This window comes from Oreochromis aureus, linkage group 1 (assembly GCF_013358895.1).
Source record: "Oreochromis aureus strain Israel breed Guangdong linkage group 1, ZZ_aureus, whole genome shotgun sequence".
NCBI lineage: Eukaryota > Metazoa > Chordata > Actinopteri > Cichliformes > Cichlidae > Oreochromis > Oreochromis aureus.
Window position 1 is genome coordinate 5,147,478 of NC_052942.1, and position 18,820 is coordinate 5,166,297.

Below are 18,820 nucleotides of genomic sequence, written 5' to 3' on the forward strand. Positions count from 1 at the left end.
CAAACGTGATAAATTATATTTAGCTTTAATTAACTAACCCTGTGACATCGTCTTCCAAAAAATTGCCTCTACTCATTACTGTATAAAAACATTACTGTACAAAATATTGCTTATTTTGTTTTAACTTCCAACTCAGTGATTCTAAATGTTTTCAGCAAAGAACTGTGTATTGTGCAGGAACTACAGTGTGGTGAATGTTAACAAGGGTCAGGTGGAGGTGAAGAGGATGGCCTGTCCAGGTAGCAGGATTAGCTGTCAGATGAAGATGGGAAACAGTCTATGGATGGCGACTGAGGTACACATTCTGAAATCACATTCAACTTGATACAGCTTCTTTTTAAATTCAGATTCAAAGAAAGGAAAAAGAACATTTGGTGACTCATTTATTTACTGATCATTTTTTTGTCTATGAACAGCAATCAAACAATAATGCAATGTTATTTTTTTACCATCTTCACTGGGAAGCTTACTTTTACATCTAGGTATCTTCAGAATTTACCTGCTTTTGACATTTTTTTTAATGTGAAAAGAGGATTTCATTAAAAAACCCTTTTAGGGACATGAGGACATAAGGACAGCGAGACTGCTACAGTCTTTTAATGAGTGCCAAACCAGTGTTTTAAAAGGAGTTGGAGGGAAAGTATTAGTCTCCCAGGATAGGAAAACAATATCAAATCATACATTGGCTACCATCCACTGTTGTCACAGGTAGGGGACAACATAGTTGTCTCTAAATCCAAAAATAGAAAAAACTCATTCTTTAATTTAATGTTTCTGTGACAGGAACAGGAGGTGTTCATCTACAGTCTGAAGGACATGTGTCCACTCAGTCAACCCCAGAAGCAGTTCTCCTGTCCCGCCATCATCACCTGTTTGTTTCCTGTTTCAGCAAGAGAGCAGGTCAGATCAAATATCAGCATGTGTTTAAGTAAACATGTTTTACTTAAACCTGTGTTATTGTGTTACTCAGTACTGTGGGTTTGTAATAATGTTGCCCAATATCAGTAGATTTTATGAGCTAGAAATCCTTTGAGGAACATCAGTAAACTGTCTTGTGTCAACTGGAATAAATGTTTGAAATAAAATGTAGTGCACATATGTGTGCACTGTTTGTTAAAATTAGTTCAACTAATAGCATATAGTTAAAACAAGAAAAGAGATGTGATTTGAAGACATAAATCTGATTTTACATATGGGCCTCAGTCTGAATCCTAACGTCTTAAAATTAATGTTGCTCATATGTCAGCAGGTTGTATCTATAGCATTTGTGTCACATACACTTGACAGCAAAGGAAACAAGTATTACACATATTTGGCTTTACATGGTGTGAACACAAAAAGGTTCAAGTTAGGAGCACAGTTAGCAGTGTAGAAACTCAAGTTTTATCTGCCTCTTTACACTAGGCCTTAAAATACAGTGTTTCGCATAGGTAGGCTGCATTTTGAAAGAGCATTAGTAGAAGACAAAATGAGACTTGAAGCCTAAGCAACCGTGAGCTTGTAGGAAAAGAGCTTTATGTACTGACCTATTGTTACCTCAGATGCGTTGAGAAGGATGGCTTAATAACGGTAGAAATGTTTTTTTTAAACAATATTTTTATTGTTTTTGCAACAGCATGCAAAGATTTGTTTTAAGAGTAATATGCGAAATGCTTTTTTTACATGTGGTGTTACACTTTTTTTGTTTGTCTGTAATTTAGTTACCATTCAGTTGTCATTGCTCAGTCATTACAAAAGAGTACATTGAATCATTCAGTTTTATTTATATAGTGCCACATGACAACAACTGTAACCTCAAGGTCCTTTATACTGTAGGGTAAAGAACCTAAAATATTAGAGAAAAAACCCACAACAATCAGATGACCCACTGTAAACAAGGACTTAGTGACACTGGGACAGAAAAGCCCCTTTTTAACAGGAAGAAACCTCTGGCAGAACCTGACTCAGGGAGAGGCAGTCTGATGAGACTATGGGGTAAATGTCATGGGGATGAGGGGAAAGAGAAGAGAACAGAGGTAGACGAGACAAAAGACACACATGTGACAGAGAGCCAGTGTTTAAAATCCATTTCTAGGGGTTAAATGCAGCAGTGGTGTATAAGCATATGGAAAGTGAAAAAGATGAAACACTCAAGGAGGGGGGGCTGTAGGATGAAGGCTCTGCCTACCATTCAACTTTTAGAAACTCTAGGAACCCTAAGTAAGCCATCAGTTTGAGAGTGAAGAGGTCTATCAGAACAATGTGGTACTATTAGATCTTTAAGATATGATGGGACTGATTATTCGAGACACTGTATGTAAGGAGAAGGATATTAAATTCAGTTCTGGATTTAACATGTAGCCAGTAAAGAGTGAAAAACTAGTGAACTAGTAATTACTGAACTCAGAAAGACTGATAGGAGAAAGAGTCTAAATACATCTAATCAATTCTCTTTCAAACCTCACTTGGTATCTCACTAAGGGATGCACCCTCTGGTGTGACCAATAAAGCTCCACTACCACCACCTCTGTTCAAGACAGACAAATCACTGCAAGGACACATTTTCAGTTCTTCATCGTGAAGATTATTCGTGAACACTAATGAAGCCGTTAATGTAATCCATGAACGCGGGTTTTTCTGGTTTCAGGAATAACTATTGCTCTTAATATTCATAATAATTATAATAATATATAGAAGAGTTGACTGAGTAACCACATTAATTTGACTGAGGTCTATTTAATGTGGTCACCCTGCTTTCAGCCTACCATGCTGAGCTGTTTGAGGACATGAGCCAACTGCTGGATAGGGAAACTCCCAGTCCTACGGTTTGGGAGGAGATATTGTGGTTACAGAGCTTATTCTTCAGGTCTCTAGGGGGGAGCAGTGCAGGGCTGTGGCCATCCAGTTTCAGTGGCTATGAGTGTCATTCAGACTGGCACTCACCCTGAAGGTTTTCACCAAGTATATCGAAGCAACGGAAACCTCTTGCGAGTGGCGAGGCTCAGAATGTTTGCATGTATTGCATATTTAAACAAACCACTACGCGTTGCAATAGGAACAAAGAGCACAGACCGTAATTATTCTATCACCTTTTTCACACATGCAAATGTCCAATCCAGTCAGATCACACCAAAACGGTCATTAGTCTGGCAACTCTTGTATGAGAATAGCACATGGAATAGTCTGGTACATTCCCAATGTCCAAGTAGATGTGAGATGTAGATGTAGGTGTGCTTCCTAATGCACAGTCAACATCAAACAAAAACAAAACATTGTATTTTCAGTTGTGAAAACGCATCTGAAACCATAGTTCAGTTTCAAAAAGGGCTGATTATTGCTAGACCTTTTGAATTAAGAAATCACCTGAATAGAACCTCGCTGGCAAAGTGAAGTAGTTGAAAGGGTCTTGAAAGGGTTACAAAGCTTTTTCTAAGACTTTGGAACTCCAGTAAACCATAGCCCCATTATCCAGATCCATCATTCAAAGAAGAAAAATATTTCTTCACTCTCTATGTTTATACACTACTTTGCATTTAATGATTATTTAGCATCAATCTCTGTCTCTCTTTGGCAATGTGTCTTTTGTTCTGTCTCCCTTCCCTCACCCTTATCCACTCATGACAGATGGTTGCTCCTTCCTGAGTATGGTTCTGCCAGAGGTTTTTTTTTACCTGTTAGAAGGGAGTTTTTTTCTTCCTGTTGTCACCAAGGGTTGCCTCATAGGTCATCAATTGTTGGGGTTTCGTCTCTGTTATTGTGTAGTCTTTACCATCCTATATAAAGTACCTTGAGGTGACAGTTGTTGTGATTTGGTTCTATATAAAAAAAAATAATTGAATAATCTATGGGCTGATGAGACAAAAAAAAAAAAAAACCTTTTGGAAGGATTTCGTCTCATTACACATGGTGTAAAACTAATACACTATTTTATAAATGATGAAGCTTTACTGCTTCAGGACCTGGACGGCTTGCTGTCATTGATGGACACATGAATTCTGCTCTCTACCATAAAATCCTCAAGTGTAACGTCAAGCCATGTGCTTGTGCAAGTCCCAAACATAAGCAAAGCCCCCCTGTAATTGCTCAAAAAAGGCACCACTAGTCAGTTACTGGTTTTTCTGAACCACTGTTTGGAACTTAAGTAGAAACAACAATTGAGATTCCTTCCCCAATCTGAAGATGCAGAAAAGCACTACTTAATTAAAAAAAACAAACCTAAAACACCTCCAACATACAGATACCGAACTAGAGGGATAGAATAGAATAGAATAGAATAATCCTTTAATTGTCCCACAAGGGGAAATTTGGTTGTAACAGCAGCCAAAAAGACACATATACAAACAAACAGTACACAGGACACAGAACAGAAACATACACAATTTTTCTTACATATTTACATTAAGGACAATGGTTACTATATACAGAGAGTACTGTACAGTTATTAAATTAAATAAAAATAACTACAGATAAGAGGCAAACCAGGTTGTAGTGCGAATCGGTTAATTAACTTATTGCAGTTACAGTGCTGATGTAAACATCTATGTTTGTTGGGAGCAGTTCTGATTGTACAGTCTGACAGCTGCAGGGAGGAAGGACCTGCAGAAACGCTCCTTCATGCATCTAGGATGCAGCAGTCTGTCACTGAAGGAGCTCTGCAGTTCAGCAACATTTCCATGCATGGGGTGGGAGACTCTGTCCATCAGAGGTGTTATTTTGGCCAGAGTCCTTCTGTCTCCCACCACCTGCACTGGGTCCAGGGTGCATCCCAGAACAGAGCTGGCCTTCCTAATGAGTTTATCCAACCTCTTCCTCTCAGCTGCCAATAAACTGCTGCTCCACACTGTAAAAAATGACCTATGACTCTGTGGTGGCAGAGTCTTTAAAAGCGCTCCCTGTACTCCAAATGACCTCAGCCGCCTCAGCAGGTAGAGTCTGCTCTGACCCTTCCTGTAAAGAGCATCAGTGTTGTGGCTCCAGTCCAGTTTATTATTCAGGTGAACACCCAGGTACCTATAAGAGTCCACTATCTCAATGTCCACTCCCTGGATGTTCACCGGTGTCAGTGTGGTGGGTCTGCGTCTCCGGAAATCCACCACCAACTCCTTGGTTTTCCCGGCGTTGATCAGCAGGTGGTTCTGCTGACACCAGTCAACAAAGTCCAGAGTCCACTGTCTGTACTCTGAGTCATCCTCACCTGTGATGAGGCCGACTATGGCAGAGTCGTCAGAGAACTTCTGTAGGTGGCAGCGTGGGGAGTTGATGGAGAAGTCTGCAGTGTAGAGGGTGAAGAGGAACGGTGCCAGCACAGTTCCCTGTGGGGCCCCTGTACTGCAGACCAGGGTGTCAGAGACACAGCCCTGTGACCTCACATACTGTGGGCGTTCTGTGAGGTAGTCCAGTATCCACTGGGACATGTGGTGGTCCACTCCCGATAGCTCCAGCTTGTCTCTCAGAAGTCGTGGCTGGATGGTGTTGAAAGCACTGGAGAAATCAAAGAACATGATCCTCACAGTGCTTCCAGGCTTCTCCAGGTGAGTCAGAGCTTGGTGCAGGAGGTAGATGATGGCGTCCTCCACCCCAATGCCAGGCTGGTAAGCAAACTGCAGCGGATCCAATGAAGACCTCACCAGGGGCACAGATGGTTTAGAACCAACCTCTCGAGGGTCTTCATCAGATGGGATGTCAGGGCTACCGGCCTGTAGCTGCTGAGGTCCTTGGGATGGGAGGTCTTTGGTACTGGTACCACACAGGAGGTCTTCCACAGCTGTGGTACTTTCCCCAGTGACAGGCTCAGGTTGAACAGATAACCTAGGATGCCACACAGTTCATCTGCGCAGCATCTCAGGAGCCTGGAGCTGACGCCATCTGGACCTGCAGCCTTCCGCACCTTGATCTTGCGAAGCTCATTCCTCACTTGAAGTGCTGAGATAGAAAGAGTGGATTTTGGGGGAGGGGTGTGTATGTTGGAGTCCACAGAAGCCGGGGGTGGGTGTAATGACTGGGAGCTGAGAGGTGTGAAGTCCTGAGATGAAGGACAGACAGTCCCTGAAGATGAAGGAGATTGCAGCAGGGGGATGCTGTGGGAGGGGTGGGTGGTTACAAGTATGTAACCAGGGATACAAGTATGCCCTGCCCTGTCCACAATGCCTCTCACTGAACTCTAGATTGGACTCCAATCCCTCTCCATGACACTGGTTTCAAAATCCGAACTATGGGTTGACATGAGCCTGACTATAGAGAGGTAACATTCCGAGATTGGACCATCCTGGTCTCTACATCACCCAATCCATAAGCCACCAACCCCTATACCACCTAATGCAGGTGGTAGACCAACAAGTGAGCAGGCTTATGTTCTTCTCGGGCTGTGCTGAGCCAGCTCCATGGTCTAAGGTGGAGTTGTCAGGCATTCTCCCTCAAGTCCTGGAGGGTTTGGAACGCTATAGCATGGCTCTGGAGTACATCCCATTAACACCATTATGAATAGGATAATGTTGCATACTCTTAGTTTTGAAAGTCCAAATTTAAATCAAATTGAAATGACTTTAAACAGGTCGGTCATGTTCGAGAACCCTCCAGTGTAGCTGAATTAAACAATCCCTCAAAGAGGACTGGTATTGAAACTTGTATATTGCTGTGGAGGAATTCTGACCCAGTTATCGCCAATGCTTGATAGCAGTTCTTGCTGCTAAGAGTGACACAGCAAGTTATGAGGGCCAATTACTTTTTCACATACATATTAACTTGTATTCTTTGTTGAAATGGCCCCACATAGCTTTTTCTTCTTTGTCAAATATAACAATTTGTTTGAGAATCTGAAACATAAGTGTGACATACAAAAAAAACAAACCAAGATATCACGATGTAATAAATATTTTCTCACTGTGCAGTAACTGGTGTAAAACAAGTGAATGACTGTAAAAGTCAGGGACTGAATAATACTTCTTTAGCGATGTTTGATTTTACATGATTATCCCCACCCCCCAATAGTGGCTTTGCATGTTTTTAGAATTGATCTTGCCTTATCTTTTATTTTTCAAGATTTTAACATAATACAAAAATACAGTTAACTAGTTACATATTTTTTTAAACCTGGTGCCTTTCTGACACAACGCTCTTAAGGATTTGTCTCTTATCCTGTTTTAAACAACTGACCTTTCATACATTAAATCACATGTGTAAACCACTACACTATATAACCACCTTGCTTTTCGCCCAACAAAAAAACCTCTTCACCATGGTAAGGTGGAGGGGTTTGTAAGTGAGGTAAGGTGGTTTACAGACAGAGAGTGAAGAGTGAAACACGAGTACTTAAATGTAAATGTAAAAAGATTTTTTCTCCTCCTGTTAAGAGCCTGGACAAAGTGTTTGCAGGGATGTCAGATGGTCTGTTGGCGGCGTATAACGTAGTGGAGGACCTTCCACTAGAAGGAGAGACATACATCTGCTCCCACACCCTAAATAAGACAGTGTTTGGTCTGAAGGATTCAGATCCCAGGCAGAGACCTTATCCCATCAGGACCATGGCTCTCGTTGGCAGTGGATCCCAGGTGAACAGACAGTACTAACCATGACAATGAAGTTATGTTTGAGTCATATAATGGCTACACATGAACTCATCAGCCAAACCATGTCTATACATGTTTGTTTATCAGTTATGGTTCTCCAATGGCCCGGGCCTGCTAGTTATAGACTGTCTGAGTCTTCAGGCAGTTTATAGGCTGGAGACCTATAGCCCACCATCGTCCATCATATCTTTGGAAACCAGCTTTAGTCTATGGGGAGAGGAAGCAGTCTGGACTTTGGATGACTACACGAACACTCTCTTGCTCTACCATGCTGCCTCCTACGAGCTCTGTGCCAAGTACTGGTAAGTGAGGTTTTGGTATCAAGGCCTGCCAAAGGTGCTTCCCATTGTAGGGGTGTACTTTTGTAGAACTGTGTCTACAAACATGCGTCTATGACAGATAATTATACTCTTACTATTCTTATGCAACTCTATTCAAGACTGTTCTTAGCTCTTGTTTTTATATTCAAACAACAGCTAATAATTGTATTTGTATTATATTTGTATAGTCAGTTTTTGTGTGACTGACTGTACATACAATATACTTGTAGTCATCCAAGTATCTGTCCCACTGTGGAATGGGAACGAAGCTCAGTCTGGACAGTCTCATCAAACTCATAGGTTTGGTCGCTGTCCAGTTAACCAGAACTGTGGAATTTCTAGCTATCAGTGGAGGCTTGCTTCAGATTAAAATATCAATATGGATATTTTATGCTTTATACATGTATCATTTTGAAAAACTATCTTCACAGTATAGCTTATCTATCAGAGTGGATTCCCAAACAGCATCCTGCTTAATTTGATTGATCTGTTTTGCATCTTAATCTCCCAAGACAGATTTCTCAGATATCATTGGTATTGGTTCAGTATTAATTCGTTAGATAGCTATCCTTTGATGATGGAGATGCTTCTTGATTCTCCAGAAATTATCTTCATCCTGGTCTGTGTGATATTTGATGGTGTTGTGGTCAGTGTTGTTATGTCATCCATAAAGCCCTGATTAGTGTTAACTGGACACTCCAGACCTGAGCTGCTTATCACCACCCATTTTGAACCTCTGATGATCACCTCCATTGCCATGATGAAAGCAAATGGGGGTGTAATTCGTGATACTATTTTCAAGGTTCTGTCACGTGGTAGTGAAATCAGTATCTCCCAGTGAAAAGTGTATTAACCTAAGCAGTCTGTTATATGCTGGTGGTGGTGGCATTTAGAATCATTGTCACTGTAGTAATGAAACATTGAGCATATGATTATCAACAGTTCTACCTCCAGCAGCCTATAGCATGGCGTACACGCCCTTGGCATTTTATCAGAATGCTGTGCATACCTTCCAGACTGTGGGAAGGTGTTGGGGGGCTGGTGCCACGAAACACCAGGGCATGAATTGGCCAGGTGTTTCATCAGTAACTTTTACATTTTGGTCTATATATATTTAATCCTTTCATGTTGACAAGGCAGTTGCAGCTCTACTTTAGTCTCATCTGTGCAAAGTACATTGTTTGAGTATGTATTCCTGTGCAGGGTTCTAGTGATTGGCTTCTTTCAGACTATAATTCCCAGCTTGGTTAAGACATTTGCTAGTGTCTTCGCAGTTCTTCTTGGGTCTTTAGAGACATCTCTCACTAGTTTTCTTTCCAGAGTCTTTGAAATCATTTGCTTTCTATCAGCCAGGCTTGTTCTGTACAGTTTAAATATCTCTGTGTAGACGTTGTATTTCTTGATGATACTTCTCACTCTTGCTCTTGACACCAAGAAATGTTATGATATCGTATGTATGTATGTATGTGTGTGTGTATTTGTGTGTGTGTGATGATATCCTTTTTCTGAAATATAAATGGATGTATTTTGTTTTGGGCATGTTGCTTTCTTAAGTCACAACTTAAACCCTCCTTGAGTGGCTGTCTTTTAAAATCATGTCATGCTTTCAGCTGCGGGGATAGCAGTCCTCTACGGGGTGTCTTCACTGTGCAGCGTCCCACAGGGCTAACACCAATGGCAATGACTGATCTCAAATCCACACACCAAAAAGAGAAGCCAGAGTGGTCTAATGAAAAAGTGACATTGATCTTCAATGAGCAGGCAGGTACTCAGATGATCCAGCACCAGGATTCACTCACAGACTACTGTTCTATATCATCTGCTTGCTCCTTGGAGCCAGTAGAGTTAGACTCTTCAAGCACCATAGACCACAGCTCATTTGGCAGCTGCAGTGGTGTCTTACAGCCTGCAGACCTGGAGGAGATAGGGAGGAACCACAAACGCCACTCATCCTCCAAATGTTATGGTCTGGAATATGCAGAAACTATTAACCATACCGCACCTCATCTTCAAGCTTTCACAGTGCTGCAAGTGAATGGATCTCTATGGATCCCCAGGTAAGAAAAAAATGCATACAAATAAAGCAAAAAAACCAAAACCAAAACAGACTCAGAGATGCATGTGAATATAAAAATAATTAATTTTTGATTGGGTAAATAAATTAAACTGAAATTGAACATTTTAAAACCTAGTTACATAATTTAAACAACTATGAAATTTCATGCAATTATATGCTAGTTGTTGTATATGAATACATTGTACATGCAGTTTATATGAAAGAAATGCAAACGACACACTGAAAAAATAAATTACTGTAAATACATAAATTAGTGTAAAGTATAAAACGTTGTATAGAAGTGGTACAAAAAATTAAATTTTTGTCAAAGAGAAAATTATCCAACTTCTAAAATTACTTAAATACATCAAGAAAATATCGAACTCAACTCAGGAGGGAATATTGAATGACAATGTTAACTCCTCCCCAAAAGTGGAAGCTAGATTATGTGTTTAAGGTTGTGAAAGCATCTGCTGCAGCAGCTTATTATGCCTATACAAATCAGCCAAAATATTACACACACCTGTGTGATTTTTGGAGGTCCCCCTTGTGCTGACAGAATGGCATAGAGCTTTCAGAGGATGGATGTAGGACGTTTCAGGATGTCACTTGGTGTTTGGCACATCTGGATCCTATGAGTCATGTTGTGGGACCTCCATTGATTGGGCTTATTGTAGACCAAACGCCCAGTTGGATAAACCAGGGCTCTAAGCTGCTGTTGATATGTTTTTGAGAATATTATCCTGCTGTGAGAAGCTACTGCCGCTGTGGCATACAATGTAACACTGAGGAAACATGATGATGAGTGTATTGACATCACTTGTCAGTGGTTTTCATTTTAATTCACATTTAATTTGCGGCTGATTGGTATGTATCCCAAAAACATCCATAATTATTAGTATTTGAATTCAAACGTGAGCTATCCTTTAAGAACTATGTTAAATGCCGTATTCATATCAAACTGTTTCATACCAAGTTTGATAGGTTAGGCATAGTTTTACCTATTGTTTGTATCTTTAAATTAGGAATTGTGGGTTTGAACTTCTAGTACCCGGTACAACCTTCTCCAGCAACATAGCAAAGTGCTATATTTCAATGACATACAGTAAAAAGGCTTTGCCTAAATGTATTGGGTGCTATGTGTGTGTTGTTTGGCAGGCGTGGAGGTGATGTGATGGTCATTGAAATACAGCCACATGCTAATCAGCTACAGGGCCGCGTCATTGCTGTCCTCACTCCACCTGGATGTTCGTCTTTGGGGTGAGCTCATGATGGGAAATGTAAAGCCTTGTATTATTTTTTTTAAACTAGTTTATTCTTTTTTTTCCAGATACATAGTTCTTTTCTGCCAAACATGGTTAAACCAAGCTTAAAAATCCACTGTTTATTCATTGACACAATATTTTGTCTCACTGATTATTGATGAATAAATTCTGTTGATTAAACTGTTACCTACCGGTTATTTTTCAGCTTTGTCACTAGAAATATTTTGGTTAAACTTTAATACAGCCTTAAAGATTTAGAAAAACACCAAAAACCGCTTTACTTGTACATACAGTAAGGTCCAGAATTATTTCCACAATAATGCAATATTTGTAGGTTGGGTACTGTACACAACAACAGCAGATTTTAAATCAAACATGTGCCTTTCACCTTTCAACTACATACAATCAAAATGGGTATATATAAAACAAGAGAAATATATCCAAAAAAGCGTGTAATAGAGAACAAAATAGTTGCAAAGTGCTTGGAAGTAGTACAAAGAAAAGACTTGGTCTGAACAAAGTCTGTATATGTATGTGCAGAGGGCAGCCAGTGATTTTTACATCGATTACTACGGCCGTCTTCTTCTGTTTGTCTACCACCACAATGTCCGGTTGGTTAGCCACCACCATTTTGTCCGTCTGTATCTGGAAGTCCCACAGGATCTTAGCTCAGTCATTCTCCATCACCCTTGGGGCATCTCCCATTTTGACCTCGGGACTTCCAGGTTATACTCGGCACAGATGTTCCTGTACACTACGCCGGCCACTTGGTTATGGCGTTCCATGTACGCTTTGCCTGCTAGCATCTTGCACCCTGCTGTTATGTGCTGGATTGTCTCTGGGGCATCTTTACACAGCCTGCACCTGGGGTCTTGCCTGGTGTGATAGACCCCAGCCTCTATGGATCTTGTGCTCAGTGCTTGTTCCTGTGCTGCCATGATTAGTGCGTCCGTGCTGTCTTTCAGTCCAGCTTTGTCCAGCCACTGGTAGGATTTCTGGGTATCAGCCACCTCCGCTATCTGCCGGTGGTACATACCGTGCAGGGGCCTGTCCTTCCATGATGGTTCCTCGGCTGACTGCTCGGTCTACCAGTAGCTGGTGTTTTGCGCCTCTGGTATTCTTGCCATCCCTTTCTGTGCCTGTTCATCTTGCTGCTGTGATACCTGACAGGAGCTTCCACGTGGTGCTGAGGCAGGATAATTGGTCAGTAGTTGGAGGAGACTGGTCCCTTCTGGGGGTCCTTGAGGATCAGGACAGTCCGTGCCTTCGGTTAGCTATTCTGGGTGTCTCTCATCAACTAGCAGCTGGTTCATTTGTGCTGTCAGCTTCTTCAGCCAGTAGGCGTGAACCATGTCAGGGCCTGGCGCTGTCCAACTCTTCATACTGGAGACCCTTTCTTGGATATCTGCCACTGTGATGGTTACTGGACCCTGTTCAGGGAGGTCGCTGTGGTCTGCCCTCAGATCCACTAGCCACTGAGCATTGCCAAACAGCTGGTTTATTCTCCTGCCTTCTATCTCTCTGGTGTACCTCCTCAAGCGGCTGGCCAAGGCTGTGAGTCGTTCCTTGGCAGTTTCCAAGGCCTCAGGACAGCTTCAGCTTCTTACTTCTTGGGCACCTTCTTCATCGTGCCTTTCTGCAACTCTCTTAGCATTAACATCATCTAGCAGACCTTCTGAGGGTACTTCATGTAGTCTTGGTAACCGGCTACGGGGGATCCAGGTTTCAAGCTTGGCCATGATCCTGTCTTTCAGGTCAGTTCCTCTCGCACTCAATGATCCTTCTCCTATCGCACTTGGGGCTTGGTACCCAATCTCCAGTAGCCCACTTCTCGTCATGGTGCCCTGGTTCCTCAACACCTGACGCGGACCTTGTTGATCCAGTCCGAGCCTGGCATGCCTTCATATTTATCTGTCTCGCATCATATATATAGCGGAGGTGGCTGATACACATACATACATATATACCCAGATATGCCAACAGAAGCGGGCGCAAGGATCGCTTCCCACTGACACCAAACAGAAGTATAGTTCAGATCAAAGGTTGGTTGGTCCAGCAGTGTTTAGTGATCATGTACCAGCAGAGACTTAATTTTGTGAATGACACGGGTCAGAAATGGTAAATAGAATGATTCTTATATAGTGCTTTTCTACTATCCCGGAATACTCAAAGCGCTCTATACAACATGCCACATTCACCCAATCACACCCATTCACACAAGCACTTTCTTCTAAGCTTTTAGTGCTGCATAACTAACATTCATACACATTCATGATGGATGATGGATGCATTGGAGAGCAACTTGGGGTTAGTATCTTGCCCAAGGATACTTGGCATGCAGACTGGAGGAGCCAGGGATCAAACTACCAACCTTCCGATCAGTAGATGACCTGCTCTACAATATAAACACAAGCACTAAACTTCTGAGCCACAGTTGAGCAGCCACACACTTTTGTATCTATTGTATTTGTAAATTAAGGAACTCTTCATCCTTAAGCATACCAGGAGATTTTGGACTATTTCACACTCTCGGCTCTGTTCGATCAGTTTTTGAGCTCTTACAGCTACAGATGGTGGGGAAACATCATATTAAACCCTATAGATTAAGAATGGGACATGTTAAGTAATAAATATATAATCTAAATGCTGATTAGTGTGTTTTATGAGAGGCCCAGACTTCAGTGTAAAACTAGGTTGCAGGCTGACAGGAAACTGCATACTTTTGCAGAGCATAGGACCAGAAAGTGAAACTAAGTAGGGTGTTTGATCGAAACTTAAAGTGTGGTGTGACGTAGAGAGCGAGTACATAAATAACCTGGCTTCCTGTTACTGCTGAGACTGGCTGATGTGAGCAGGCGTTTCTGTGTGTGCTCAGTCTCCATATCCCGGGATATGTAAAATAAAGATCATTTTTTGAGTTTGACCACTTTGAGCCTTGTGTCTTTCTTGGCCGTTCAAGAATACAAAGAACTGGGATTTAATAGACGTCACTGATGTTCATATATGTCTGAAGGCAGACGTATATGAACTTTTGGCAATCTGTCTCGTAAAACTTTTTTAATGTGTAATTTGGAATACATCTCTCACCAAAAATGGTTTATCGGCCTTAGAAGCAAAATTATACTATAGCTTTACAAGAAGGCTTTTATACAGCCAACTTATAAACTGCTTCACAAACCAAATATGTCAGATAATGATAGTTTGGGAAGTTTATTAAAACAAAGCAAGTGCAATCTTGATCTGTGGAGCTTGAATCTGAATATGAACACTTAAAGTTCAGTAGGAGGTAAAATAAATGAATTTATCTCCCTTCCCACACACTATACACCGTGTCACTTCCTCTTCTCTCTCTTTCTCTCAGAATCCTGAAGGAAGCAGCGCTAGTGGCAAAGGACACAGTCGTATGTGGTTTTCAGAAGGAAAACATGGAGTGGTGCCTGTGTGTCTGGAGGGCCTGGGGCTGCTCAGAGCTGGAAGTCTTCTACCAGTCCTATGAGAAGCTGAGCCACTTGGAGACCAACATGAGGAAAAGAAAGTAGTCGTTTTGCTGCAACAGCAAGGTGCATAATCCAATCTCTGTATGGCAGCTGAGCCAAGGGGAATGCACGCTGACAGACTGCCAGTGTTCAGAGTAGGGGGTTGCGGAACACTGACATTAGGGCAACCTGTGAGGCAAACCGGGTCTCCAATGAGGGATGATCTTGAAGCTGGAGACCACTGAATACTTCAGTACAATCATAACTTTAAACCAGAAAAATCCCTAGACTGCGAAAATATAAAAACCATAAAGCTGAATCACAGAATAAACTTTGGTTAATGATTGGGATTCAGTTCAAGATGTGGTTGAGTATGTTGTGAGGTGTTTGATACTGACTTTACCCCATCATGTTTTCTTAGCCTGTTTAAGTTTTCCTAAAGGTAAGTATACCATTCTGGAGGTGACAGAGTACTAAGACATTCTGAAACAACAGACATTGTCACACAATTAAGTGATTTAAGATAGTGCTGTTGTTCCAACTCTGTGTTGCTGTAAGCTGTATTCTAGGAGCAGACAGCAAGTCGTAAATGTGTTGCTTAGTTGTTATACGGACTTACAAAGTCTATATTTGCTAAATTTCTTTAGTTTTGTTTGAAACAGTGCCATGTAAATCTGGATGCAAGCTGCAGCTCAAACTGTAAACAGCAAACTAACATCTGCGTTTTGTGCAACATTATGTAACAGTTCAATTATTCTCAGTCTTTACCATGAAAATGTTTAATCAGATTTTTACACATAAAAACATTTTGTGTAAATGAAGCTCTGTGGTCCTTGCTGCTTTTCTTCTATTGTGATCTGTGAAACACCAGAAAGGATTAAGCATGTTCAACATTTTACCTCCCTAATAAGTAGTAGCTTTTTGTTACTGGGCTTCACGGGGTTCATATTACCCTCAGTTGCACAAGGGACTCACAGGACCGACTTTCTTTCCCAGGATGTCAAATATTGTTTTTTTGCCAAAACTATTAGTATTTCAGAGATAAGCACAAGGTGTACTCTAGCAATGGTCATGGCAATATTAGAGGTAAAGAGCAAATGTTCCAGTGTGAAAGGCCAATAAAGTCCTCATATTCATGTACCATTTGGGAGGGTGGTATTTTGTAATTTTGTAATTTTGTGTGTTCACTCATAGGTTTAGGAAAATATTTGTGTTTTGATTAAAATATGTACGCTATTTTCACTGTAAACATTTTACTTGCACAAATGGTGCTAAAGATTACCACTGCATTTATATGTAATGTTCTGGGGTCATATTTTTAATAATGTTTTTTATATGTTGCAAGTTGGATGTGTGACCAGCCTCACTTACATGATGCAGACAACAGATGCTTGTTGTGCTTTTTAAAAATTTTTTTTGCCTTAATACAAAAAAATGTTCTTATCTCATCAGAATGTAATTGTTATCTTATCACCTGTACATAATTCATTCTTTTTTCATTTTATTGTCAACAAATAAATAACAGAATAATTAGTTATTAAGTTGCCATTTATTTAAAAGGCTAAGTGTTAGTGTGGGCAATCGTGGCTGAACAGTTAGGAGTTCGCCTTGTAATCGGAAGGTTGCCGGTTCGAGCCCCGGCTTGGACAGTCTCGGTCGTTGTGTCCTTGGGCAAGACACTTCACCCGTTGCCTACTGGTGGTGGTCAGAGGGCCCGGTGGCGCCAGTGTCCGGCAGCCTCGCCTCTGTCAGTGTGCCCCAGGGTGGCTGTGGCTACAATGTATCTTGCCATCACCATTGTGTGAATGTGTGTGTGTGAATGGGTGGATGACTGGATGTGTAAAGCGCTTTGGGGTCCTTAGGGACTAGTAAAGCGCTATACAAATACAGGCCATTTACCATTTTAGTGTGTGTACTCCTCCCCTACCATACTGTTGCTTTCAACACTTCAGGTGAGGAATGAGCCGTGAAAGTTCAAGGAGCGAAAGGCTGCAGGTCTGGATGACTTTGACAGAAGTAAAATAGTATTTTGCACAACAAAGTGATTTGTAAAGCATATTACCTGGCTCATTATGGTGTGCAATGCGACCTTAAACTGAGGAAACCGGGACAAAAGAAGTGACAGGTCCAAAAAACAATTTACAGCATATGAGCAGTATCCAGTATTCCAGTATCTGGAAGTCATGTTCTCAAGAAATAGGATAAAAGAAAATCCAGCAATCTGGCCCTTCAGCTATTTCCGAAGACTCTTCAGAAAAGGTCTTAGTGGAAGAGTAGGTGTGAAGAAGCTGAGAAGGGTAAGAAACTGGGAGAAAAGGCTGAGGTATGCAAAATCAAATAGGAACAGGTTAGGCTTAAAGTAGCAACAGTTCATATAAACCAAATTTGAAACTTTTGGTTGAACTCACCATCAAAAGAGAGGTAATGAGTGTCTACAGCCATCTGTCAAACACAATGGAGAACGTCATAGCTGGGGGCTGCATTTCAGTGAATGGTCTTGAGGATTTTGTTAAAATTGATGGAATTATAAAATGCAGTAAAAAAAAAAAAGTATGGGGATATGATACCATCTGTAAAAACTGATTGTTTTTTTCCTTTTTTTCTATTTTTTGTTTTCACTCTGGCGGAGCCCATCACCCACCAGGAATGAGACTTACTTTTGGATGGATGGATGGTTTTGCTCTAGTGCAGGGGTGGGCAATCTCAGTCCACGAGGGCCGGTGTCCCTGCAGGTTTTAGATGTGTCCTCGAACCAACACAGCTGATTTAAATGGCTAAATTAGCTCCTCAACATGTCCTGAAGTTCTCCAGAGGCCTGGTAACGAACTAATCATGTGATTCAGGTGTGTTGACCCAAGGTGAGATCTAAAACCTGCAGGGACACCGGCCCTTGTGGACTGAGATTGCCCACCCCTGCTCTAGAGTGTAATGTTTTCTTTTCTTTCCAGGAAGAGTGGGATTTTTGTTTATTTTTTGGCCTTGGAGACCCTGGTAACTGTAAATAGTTGTTTGTGAAATAGATGTCAAATAGATCTTTGATGCGTGTTTTTTTTTCTTTTCTTTTTTCCAAATCTTAGCTTTTGTTTGGCTTGCACTATTGATCGTGTGTGTCACACTACATGTGACCCCTAGGTCTCGCCGAGATGGTGGATTCTAGCTCCACTGTGCCACCATACTCTTCATGTTTTTAATCTTTATACAACAGAAGTCTGAGTGTGTCAATTGTTACTGGCAGAGCTTGAAACAAGATTTCACAGCTAAAAAGGGTTGTCATTACACCTCAAAATGTTTTAGTGATATTTTAGCCTAGTAACAATTTTATTTTTAGAAACTAAGTAACAATCATGCAATTACACTCCCTCCAGGTCTCACTGTCATTGCCCACATGAGTGTTGAAATCTTCCAGTAGGACAACAGAGTCCCCAGGTGGCACCCTCACGCACCCCACCCAAGGACCCCAAGAAGACTGGGTAATCCGAAACGTTTGTTTAGGCATAAAGGCACAGAGGACAATCGGAACCCGTTCAATGACCCGAAGGAGCAGGGAACAAACCCTCTTGTTCACCTGGAGAAACCCCAACGTACAGGCAGCAAGCTGAGGGGATACTAGGATATTAGAACTCCCGCTACCTCTCACCAAGCAACTCCAGACTGAGATAGGAGACTGGTTTCAGAGTCCAAGCCGTGCGTTGAGGTGAGCCCGATTATATCTGGCCAATACCTCTCAACCTCATGAATAAATCGTACTCCTTGGGTGCTCTCATTTTGGCCAGCACCCATGGCCTCATAGCCTGTAAGGGAGCCTCTCAGTTCCTCACACGACTAATTCTTGCCACTGCTGGCCATCTAGGTTTACATGCGTATAGTATCCATGGGCAAGAACCTACAGTACTGTGCAAAACTTTTAGGCAGGTGAGAAAAAATGTTGTAAGCAAAGTATGCTTGCAAAAATGGAAGTGTTAATCGTTTATTTTCATCAGTCAACAAAATCCAGTGAATGAACAAAAGAGAAATCTGTAATGTTCTTATTCCTCTATGAATAAAACATCAAGAATTGCTCCTTGTGCTAGCTCCAGCTAGCTGTTCATTGTTTTTCTACCAGCGATCACTTTCTTCTTCTATTCTGTATGTCTTGTTGATTCCAGAGCGCCCCCTGTGG

General features: G+C 41.5%; 1 protein-coding gene across 2 annotated transcripts in view; it reads left to right on the forward strand.

Annotated features, from left to right (window-relative positions):
- The window catches only part of lrrk1 (leucine-rich repeat kinase 1), a 111,879-nt gene extending 95,681 nt beyond the window's left edge, over positions 1-16,198 (forward strand). Inside the window, exons 32-38 of one of the 2 annotated variants that reach the window (XM_039598929.1) lie at positions 178-295; positions 784-900; positions 7,329-7,526; positions 7,632-7,846; positions 9,475-9,921; positions 11,079-11,180; positions 14,547-16,198. In XM_039598929.1, coding sequence (XP_039454863.1) covers positions 178-295; positions 784-900; positions 7,329-7,526; positions 7,632-7,846; positions 9,475-9,921; positions 11,079-11,180; positions 14,547-14,724 — 1,375 coding nt within the window. In that variant the 3' untranslated portion in view covers positions 14,725-16,198. The remainder of the gene's footprint in view (positions 1-177; positions 296-783; positions 901-7,328; positions 7,527-7,631; positions 7,847-9,474; positions 9,922-11,078; positions 11,181-14,546) is intronic. The other variant, XM_039598993.1, reaches the window with a different exon arrangement.
- The last annotated feature ends 2,622 nt before the right edge of the window (positions 16,199-18,820 follow it).